Source organism: Pleurodeles waltl, chromosome 8 (genome assembly GCF_031143425.1).
Source record: "Pleurodeles waltl isolate 20211129_DDA chromosome 8, aPleWal1.hap1.20221129, whole genome shotgun sequence".
Classification (NCBI taxonomy): Eukaryota; Metazoa; Chordata; class Amphibia; order Caudata; family Salamandridae; genus Pleurodeles; species Pleurodeles waltl.
This window is the reverse complement of record NC_090447.1, coordinates 1,396,452,267-1,396,463,083: the sequence shown is the minus strand read 5'-3', so window position 1 is coordinate 1,396,463,083 and position 10,817 is coordinate 1,396,452,267. Positions and strand designations below refer to the sequence as shown.

General features: G+C 46.6%; 1 protein-coding gene across 1 annotated transcript in view; it reads left to right on the top strand.

Annotated features, from left to right (window-relative positions):
* The first annotated feature begins 257 nt into the window (after positions 1–257).
* Positions 258–10,817, top strand: part of MTNR1B (melatonin receptor 1B) — a 622,690-nt gene continuing 612,130 nt past the window's right edge. The window contains exon 1 of the mRNA XM_069202453.1: positions 258–1,829. Within this exon, the coding sequence (XP_069058554.1) occupies positions 1,625–1,829 (205 nt within the window). The 5' untranslated portion in view covers positions 258–1,624. The remainder of the gene's footprint in view (positions 1,830–10,817) is intronic.

The following is a 10,817-nucleotide window of genomic DNA, read 5'->3' as shown; positions in this document are numbered from 1 at the left end:
GAAGAGAGGGCTCAGTGTCTGAGGCACGTAACGCACCGCCCCAGGACCACTGTCAGAGCTCGCGGGAAGTGTGTGTGTCATCCACTCTGACTGTGGTATTCTTCTCCACATAGTCGTCTTTCGGTGCTCTGAATCAATGGACTTGCGCACTTGCGGGAGTCCAGCCCCCCGCCTCACACGCTCACATCTCAGCTACACACGAGTCCATCTCCCCTCTATGCATTGAATACTAAAGAAGCGGGGGCTCAGGGCTGGACAAGGGCAGTCTACGTGCCATTAAAAGCGTCTTGTCCTGCCAGATCCCTGGCAGTCAGTGCGCAAAGGGCACTCACCACACAGGGCTTCGGCAATAGGGATCCACTACTACAATAGGGCACAAGGAGAGAAGGGAATTCTAGCCACCAGGGATATTATGATCAAGGGGCACCTGGACCACTCCAGAGCTGGCAGTACCATCCAACCACACCTGGGAAGCAGATGTTAGGGGCACTCTACCTATACCCATAGAGAAGGAGCAGGGCACCTTTGCCTTTACAGAACTGTCACGGTTATCAAACAAAACAGGGCACAAGAGCATTTTAGCTATATCTGCAGAGGGGCAGCGAGGGCTGGACTACCGAACCATATCTGAGTAGCTGGAGAAAAAGGCACTCTAGCTACCCTTGGAGAGAGAGAGCTCGGGCGCACCCCGGCCACCACTGCCCGAGGTGGCAGGACTGTCGAACCTAATCTGTGAGGCACAGCCAGGGGCACCTAATCACATTTGGTTTGCAGGAAACAGTGTCCTTCCAAACACACTTGTGCAGCTAGAAGCACATCAAACATTAGTGAGCAGCCGTGAAGAGGGGTACCAGCTGCTCCTGGGCAGACAGGACAAATATATGGACATGAAGAAGAGTGCCACCCTCATCACAGATTGATAGTAGGGGTAATCGCGACCCAGTTTGGAAAGGGGCACGAAATACAAACTTAGATTTCTAAGGTGTCCCAGCCACACTTTGTCATCAGAAGTCATCCGTAAACTTTTTTCACAGTCCTTCTTCCCGCCAAATCACAGCAGCATGGGCATCCCTGTGGCACCTTTCAGCAGGAGTTAAATTCACCTCAATCACACCGTGGTCCACATCCAGATAGGCACGTGACTCACAAGCACCCCTGGGCAGGAAATGCGCGTCAAACACACATCAGGGGCAAAAACCACTTCGTCCAGAGGACATCTGAGAGGCTAGAGGCGGGGTCGCACGACGGTACGCAGGAAGAAGAGGCCGAGGCTACAAACGCGCATTTAAAAAGGGGTATGTGCCCCCCAAACACACCCTTGCAGCTGGAGGCAGTGACTAAATAAGCTCGAGTTTCAGGCGAGGAGTCACAAACTAAACACAGCCTAGCGGCCGAAGGTGGTGGCACTCAAAACATATCCGAGGAGTGGAAGCAGGGGGCATCACGAAAAACACCTGGCCGTCACTCCAACAACACGTTGGCACAAGAGGAAAGGGGACCCCAGCCGCTCCTGGGCCGGCAGAGACAGCCAGCAGGGGAAGCGCACAGAGTCCAGCCCCCGGGACCTGGCGCTCAATGCTCGGTTCGCCAGCACCGCTGAGGACGAGCCCTGAAACGGTCTGAGATGCTGGAGAATGGGTCCTTCTTGAGGAACTGCTGTGAGGAGGAGCCGGCTGGAGACGGTGGGGACCCCGGCGCCCCTCCAGCCCGTGCTGCCTGGCTGGTGACAGCGCTGTCCAGCGTGCTGATTTTTACCACCGTTGTGGACGTTATTGGCAGCCTCCTGGTTATCATCTCGGTCCTGAAGAACAGGAAGCTCAGAAACTCAGGTAAGGTCGCGGGACGCATGTGTACTGAGTAAAGGATGCTTGCGAACAGGGCAGTAACTTCATAGTACAGGTGATGTTCTGTCTCGTCGGATTAAGCCTCATCTACACAGTTATTCAAATGAGCTATGAAACTAACTTTTACAGTGACCTCACATGCCTAGCCAATTGTACTGGACTTAACACTACCCTCTGAGGTACAGACCAATACAGCTGACTCCACACCGCCTCACTGGTACAAATCTGTCTCCTAGAGCGCACACCAATAAAGCAGACACAACCACATGCTCCAGACCTTTCGCCACCACCACAGTAACAGACCCATAATTTGCGCTCTATTGCACTTTCTCAGGTATGGCCCGACGCCCTGGACTATACACTGCCCCCACATTTGAAAACTCCTGATCTGAGTTTTATACACCCTCACTTTATGTCCTGACTTGACAGCAAAGACAGACTCGATATCCGCACCGAAAAGTGCCTTACAGAGCTCAGACCTATGCCTGGATTATATATCACTCTCACAGGTACAGACACATGCCCTGGATGGTATACCACCCTCACATTTACAGGAACATGCCAGGTACGGTATACCACCCTCACAGGTACAGACACGTGCCTGTGATGGTATACCACCCTCACAGGCACACAAACCTATTTTATGGAGTTTACACCACTCTCACAGGTACCAGCACCTGCCCTGGGCTGTATACCACTCTCACAGGTACAGAGACATGCCCTGGGCGGTATACCACCCTCACAGGCACACAGACTTATTCTATGGAGTTTACACCACCCTCACAGGTACCTGCACATGCCCTGGGCTGTATACCACACTTACAGGCACAAGCACATGCCCTGGATGGCACACCACCTTCACAGGTACAGGCACATGCCTGGGACGATTAACCACCCTCACAGGCACACAGACTTATTCTATGGAGTTTACACCACCCTCACAGGTACAGACTAATGCCCTGGACGGTATACCACCCTCACAGGTACAGGCACATGCCCTGAACAGTGTACCACCCTCACAGGTACAGACACAAACCCTGGACTGTACACCACTCTCACAGGCACGTGCCCATGACAGCATATCACCCTGACAGGCACCCAGACTTATTCTATGGAGTTTACACCACCCTTACAGGTACCTTTACATGCCCTGAGCTGTATACCACCCTCACAGGTACCAACAGACCTGCCATCTGCACTTTATACACCCTAACTTGATATCAATGCCCTTTCGTTACACCACCCTCTCAAATAGAGCCTCGAAGTCTGCACAGTGCACAAACCTACTGAATCAGACCATGCCATCCATGGACTGTACACCGTACACCACCCTCACAGGTATAGACCCATGCTATAGACAGTATACACCACCCTCACAGGTATAGACCTATGCCAAGGACGGTTTACCAGCTTCAAAGGTACACTGACTAATTCTATGGAGTTTACATCACCCTCACAGGTACAGAAATATGCTATGGACTGTATGTGGACAGTACACTACCTTTACTGGTGCACAGGCCAGTAGAGACCTAAAAAATCGACTTTACTCTACCTCAGACTTTACTCTTGAGGTACAGACCTGTAAGTCTTGGATGCGAGGCCACTCTCACAGGTACAGACCTAAAACCTTGACTTTGCACCATCTCAGAGATACATACCTGTGAATCCTGGACTTGAGACCACCTTCTCAGGTACAGACCTAAAACATTGACTTTACACCACTGCAGAGGTACAGACCTGTGAGTCCAGGACTAGTGACCACCCCTACAATTAAAGGCCCACCCCATGGACTTTACACCACTTAAGAGGTACAGACCTGTGAGTCCTGGGCTTGTGACCACCCTTACAGGTGTGGACCCATGCCATGGACTTTGTACCACTTCAGAGGTACAGAGCTGTGAATTCTGGACTTGAGGCAACTCTCATAGGTTTTACCCGTGCCATGGACTTTGTACCACTTCAGGAGGGACAGGTCTGTGATTCCTGGACCCTCACAGGTAAACACCCATGCCACGGACTTTGCACCACTTCAGAGGTACAGACCCGTGATTCCTGGACCCTCACAGGTAAGCCCCCATGCCATGAACTTTGCACCACTTTAGAGGTACAGACATGTGAGTCCTGTACCATCACAGGTAAACCTTCATGTCATGAACTTTGCACCACTTCAGAGGTACACATGTGTGAGTCCTGGACCTGTGTCTACCCTTAAATGGAAAGACCCACTGACTTGACTTTGCACCACTTCAGAGGTATATAACTGTGAGTCCTGGACTTGAGTCCGACCTTAGAGGCACAGACCTAAAACAATGACTTTACACCACTTCAGAGCTGCAAACTTGTTCGTACTCGTCTTGAGACCACCCTCACAGGAAAAGACCCATGCCATTCAATTTCCACAATTAACAGGTAATGACCGGCACTCCCTAAGCTTGAGCTCACTCTCACGAGTAAAAGACCAAGACATTGACTTTGTACCACTTCAGAGGTACACACCTCTGAGTCCTGGACTTAAGCCCACCTTCATACGTAAAGACCTAAAACCTTTACTTTGCACAACTTCAGTGGTGCAGACTCATAAGTCCTGGACTTGAGACTACCTTCACAGGTATATACCTAAAACATTGACTTTCCCCCACTTCAGAGGTACAGACGTTGGAGTCCTGGACTTGAGACCACTGTCATAGGTAAAGACACATGCCATGGACTTTGCACCACTTCAGACTCTGTGAGTCCTGGGCTTGTGACCACCCGTACAGGTAAAGACTCATGACAGACTTTTTACCACTTCAGAGGTACAAACCTGTAAGTCATGGACTTCAGATTCACCCTCACAGGTACAGACCTAATACAATTTTAGGGGTACAGACCTGTGTGTCTTGGACTTGAGACCACCTTCACAGGAAAACATCCATGCCAAGGACATTGCACCACTTCAGGGGTACAGACCTGTACGCCCTGGACTTGAGACTACCCTCACAGATAAAGACTCATGCCATGGACTTTGGACCACTCTCACAAGTACAGCCCTGAGCAGATTTGCACAAGGGGCGCATCCACGTAAGATCCCATTCTACTTTCATAGGAACATCTGTGGACTACAGGCCCTGACACTGAACACATACATATTATAGTTACAAGATGCCTCATTCCCCTAGAGGAACTGAGTCCTCTCGCACAGGTCCAGGTCTAGTGTCCAATGTGATTGCTCTTCTCACTGGCATATATACAGATGTTTGATATTAACCAGGCACTCGCCTCAGAGACAAATGCTTGAGTTTGAGCAGAACATAATTACAGATATATGCTACCAGCGCATATTTCTCACAGGTGCACATGTTTCATTTGGACAGGGAATCTTTCCTCACCAGTACAGGTAAATGTTTAGTTTCATTTCGAGAGGAAACCTTACTCAATGGCACAGGTACATGTTTGTTTAATTTGCTTTGATGTTTCTTGGGTAGTGGTGGTTGATATTACCGCACAACTCACCAGCAGGTACAGATGTCTGAGTCTGACCTGAGCACTTATAGGTACATATGGATTGTTTAAGTTGGAAAGTTCTCCTTCCAGATGTTCGTATTTGATGCATGTCTGTGTCTCACAAGTGCCTACTTTACTGGTGCAGATGTTTTATATTATGTGGAATTTACCTCCTGCGTACAGGCATATTTCTTCCAAGAATGAGTTTACTTCACAGGTGAAATGTTTTACATTGCATTTTACCACATACCCCACAAGTCACCAAGCTTGCTTTGATTCGGGCACGTATATCACAGGTGCGTGTGTTTCATTTGGTGTGGCTCCTTCCCCACGGATTGAGATTTTGGCCTGGGGTTTACAGGTGCAGATCTGACGGGGGATCCAGGTCATTAGGACAGGTATTTTGTTTAAATCTGGGAACTTACCTTACAGGTTCACATGTCTGATTCTAACATCGATGCTCCCTTCAGAGGCCCGTGTCTTTGAGGGTGACAGAAAAATTACCTCAGAGGCAGAGAGGTATGATTTCACCTCAAAGAACCATATTCCTCGTTTCTAATAGGGCACTAACCTTAGAATGTATGACTGTGATCTAGACGTATATCATGGATGAATATGTTTGATTTGATGCGTGATTACATCCCTTGCGTGCACAAATGTTTTATTTTGGCCAGGCAATAAACTTCGGGAGTAAAGATGTTTGCTTTTGAGTTGCACCCTTTCCTCATGTGTAGAGGTGTCATATACAGCTAACTGACTCCCCTCACAACTACAGGTAACTGACTTTATTCTGCGCAGGACACACGTGCTATCAGTGACTGCTCAGTTCACTGAGCAATTTTGCTGGCATTAACATGAGGATTAAAATGAGGTGGGGGAGAGGTATCGTGCACTTGGTCAGCAGTAGCACGATGCCTGGTGCGACTCTCAGATGCCTCCTAGCACATTTTGTATGATGGAATTCATTTTACCCAGAGTCGAGTTAGTTTGGAAGTCTGAGGACATGCCTGAGTGTACTAGGCTGGACCAAATAGGTGGATGTAGCCGTTTCAGGTAGCTCAGTGGTTAATGCATCATCACCGTGTACCTGCATGCGCCATTGCTTCACGTCATGGTCACAGATTTGGATCATGCCAGATCCACTCAGCCTTTCATCTTTCCGAAGTTGATGAAATGGGTACCACTGAGCTAGGTAAAAATAATCGTCTTCAGCGCCAAGATACCCCAAGGTGCAAATCTGTGCTTTACAATGTCATTTGTACAATGTTATTTAGGTGTCTGTACAGCTGTGGGTGCACCTCCTTTAAGTTATGAATTTTAGTGAGAGGGTCGGGTTGCAATAGCCTTACACAGTTTATGCTGGTGCTCACCTATAGACCCCTAACTATTACAGATCAATGGCGTTTAGGTTAAGGGAAGCAGGCATTCTCACACTTATGGCTGGATAGAAATCTAGAGCCCTGAAGTTAGTTCTTGGCAGGCACGTGTAGATTATACAGTCCTGGTATATGCTTTGTAGTAGTCAGGCTTTTATGATAGATGACACAATTCGTACGAGTACTGGAATGTTTATAAAATAAACACAGGACTGGATGAATTCTTCAGACTGAAATAGAACAATCTGAAATTTCTAGGGAAGCTTCTTCTTGCCTCAATGTGAAACAAAGCAAACTGAATTGCTTTAAGGCAGGTTTAAATGTTTGGTAGATAAGAAAACAGAGGGACATGCACGAACTGATTTTTACCAAGATCACACCATTTGACCAAATGAGAAAGATCGGATTTCAGCCTAGCTCAGCTGGAGGCAAAACATATAACTTAACAGCAAGATTTAGGTCATATCACAGCAAGTGATCATTGAATGTTCTAATGTAAGATAGTTCTCTGCCACTGTTTGGACTGACTTGTGTCTTAACGAGCTGAGGCACTCCCATAATAACACCATATACAGTGGCAAAGGATTACTGGTCCTGGACAATTTACAGGCATTTGCTACTTTCCACGCGAGCTGCACCAGTATCTGTTGACATGTTTAAAGTAATCAGCATAACACAACACAATATGTGCACAAAGTAATATTACAATGCAATTAAAATATATCAGAGGTTAACGGAACATGGCAGTCAAAACAGAATACAACACGACCAAAGTACAATATAACAACCTCACATTTCAAGAACAATACAAAAATACAGCAATACAAAAACAGATCACATCAAGGCCAGAACAAAATGGCACACAACAAATATGCTCAACATTTTTGTCACACATTACCACTTCCAGAAACAGGCTTTCATAATATGGTTGTAAAAGGTATTTGTATCACACATTACCTTAATGCAACAATTACCACCAAGGACATAAAATAGTACCATTTAAAAATGTTCTGTGATCCTGCCACTAATGTACTCCCAAAGAACACTGATAAGCTATTGCTAATAACAAACCGTCCACACCGAATACACAAGTTGAGGGCTTTTGGAAGTTCACACAGCAATGGCTGCCAGGGATGGCTTATGTTTTTACCTAAGCTGGTAAACTCTGAAACTTTCTGGAAAGAGGTCTGCATATTTCAGATGCAATTAATGATTTAGTTTAACTAGATTACCATTTTATACAAGTATTCCTTTTGTTGTTTAATTTATCTGTAAACACTTATTTATTGGTACTCTAAAAATCTTAGATGAAATAAAGAAATCTGAAAGTGTATGTAAATTGTAACTTTACTTTTGCACTTAGGTTTTGGGTTACGTTATCTGCTTCGCCCTAAAATAGTGTTTGTTTGTTTGAGGTACATTACAATGTACTGATAATTTACAAAATGCTATCTTCGCCATGATTGCGGTAGCTGTGAACTATTGCTGTAATGCTGGTGTAAAGTCAGTCCTGTGGCGTTGAATAACGGATGTCTGTTTCACTGGCTGCTGCAATCTACCTGCATCGGGGCACTTCAGAGAATCATTTGATTTAGTTAAATTCTAAATTTAAAAAAAGTAAATTCTGGCTGGATATTTAGGGGGTCATTACGACCCCGGCGGCCGGCGGTATGTTGGCGGCAACACCGCCAACAGGCTGGTGGTGTTCCGCCAGCTATTATGACGTGGCGGAAAAGCCACGGCCATACCGCCGGCCCCTCCACTTTACCGCCAGGATTCCGCCTGGTGGTCATAATCCCCAGGGCAGCGGTTCAAGCACCGCTGCCCTGGGGATTATGAGTCCCCGACCGCCGGCCTGTCCATGGCGGTACACACCGCCATGGAAAGGCCGGCGGTAAGGGGACTTGGGGTGCACCTGGGGGCCCCTGCACTGCCCATGCACCAGGCATAGCCCCGTCGAGTATTTCACTGCCCAAATTTCGGGCAGTGAAATGCGCGACAGGTGCTACTGCACCCGCTGCACATCAGCATTGCCGCCGGCTCTATTATGAGCCGGCTGCAATGTTGATGTGACATTTCCGCTGGGCCAGCGGACGGTAACACTGTTACCGTCCGCTGGCCCAGCGGAAATGTCAAAATAGGGAGACAGAAATACCGCCAGCAATGGCAGTATTCTGTCTCCCGCAGCCTCCGAGGTCGTAATGACCCCATTAGTTTCTCATACCTTGAGCTCCCCTACTGAGAAATCTAGGGAATGAGTGGATGGGGTACAAATACTCTTTATTCCCTATGGTTCTGAAGCACTTGCATGTAAAACATATAAAGCATGCATATCAAATTTACATTGTCTTTTGCCAAAAAAGAATCAAAGAACATCCAATAGAATACGACACCACTTGAGATACCCCTGTTGTTGTGGTAAATTGACAGCACTGAATACGAGAGTCAAATACTTAGGGCCCGATTCACAAAAGTAAACTTGGATCAAAAGTCTAAGTGAGGACTATCAGTATTCACAAAAGTAAGTTATGAGTAGTATCTTTACACCCCTTCTCGGGGCAAAGTCCCTCACTCAGGGCGTGGAGATTCCAATCCGTACCTGGAGTGGAGTCTCCGTACCCAGAGTGGAATCTCGACTCAGAGCTGACTCTCCGCACTTGGATCAGATCTCAGGCCAAATGTGGAGATTCTGCCCCAAGTGAGGTTATAAAGATACTACTTGTAACTTACCTTTGTGAATACCATAAAGTAGTAAAGTTAGACTTTTGGTCTCAACTTAGACCAAAATTCTAACTTTACCTTTGTGGTTCAGGCCCTTAGTGATAAAGTCCTGTCCCCATCGAGGGTGATGATGAGGGATTCGATCATCAACAGTTTTACAAAAATAAGCCATGTGGTGGGCATGGGTTGGCACCAATGTCACTGCACTTGAATCAATCAAAGATGGACAATATCATACAAAGTTCCCCATGGGTGCAACTGGCATTAAAGCTGGTTTTTTGCCCTTGGGTACTTTAGCATTACAAAAGGTACTGCACACACTTATTGAGCCTCTTCCATAATGTGGTTTGCACTGGTGCAACATGTGTGCCAGATCTATGCCAGGGGGTATATTCCATTTTTTGCATTGCTTCATGTAAGTGAACGTATGCCTTGCACACGTTCCATATGACAGATGAGGGCTTATGGGCAGAGAAGCATTCGGGGCGCACACTTTATAGTGCACCGTATATGTGGTGATGCAATTAGTGCACTACGAAGGTCGTCCTTTGGGAGGGGGGGTGAAGGTGTCCCAAGGGCACCCCATCCAAGACTTTCTATGCAAGTGGGTGCACCCAATACCCACCTGAAGAGGAATCCTTGTCTCCTCCTCAAAATGAGGCCAGTTCCACGGGCAGTGAAAGAAGGGGCCACCATTACAAACCATAGCTCCATCTTTTACTAAGGATCTCTCCACAATGCAGGTGCAAACAGTCTGCATTTTTAACTGTATTGTGAAGTGAAAATATTATCAGGCATAGTTTCCATATGCTTGCATGCATACTTGAGGGTGCCCCATGATGTAGACAGAGAAAGTGAGTCTGATCTCGCCATTGGCCATGGACCACTGAAAAAGTGTAAGTGATACTGGCATGTCTCCACACTCAGCCCTGGGAAAGAAAAAGTATAGTGGAACTATAATGTAACCAACTCATGACTAGGACTTGTTCTGAGTTCAATATTCACTAAACGACCAGTTAACATCCCAGGAGCCCTTGGAGTAGCAGCTATTGTATGACAATTTTTTTGTAAATAACTGAGATAATTTCTTGCCAGTTCAATGTGGCTGTTGTGCAAAATGTGAGAAATAAAACAATAAAATCTCAAGGGCAAGGGAAATACAGAATGCTGTTTGTATGGTAATTTTACTAATAGCCACCGACTACAGAAAAAAAAAACTATTTCAGTAGAAGTTAACTTCAATACATGCAATAAAATGACTTAACAAGTCAACGAGGATGCATGGAACTTGCTCTAAGATTACAAACTGTAAATGGGACAGACCTGTGATGTGTCAGAATCCGTAGCTATATTATCGCCATCTTGTTAAGCCTTTACTTGAATATAAATTTTG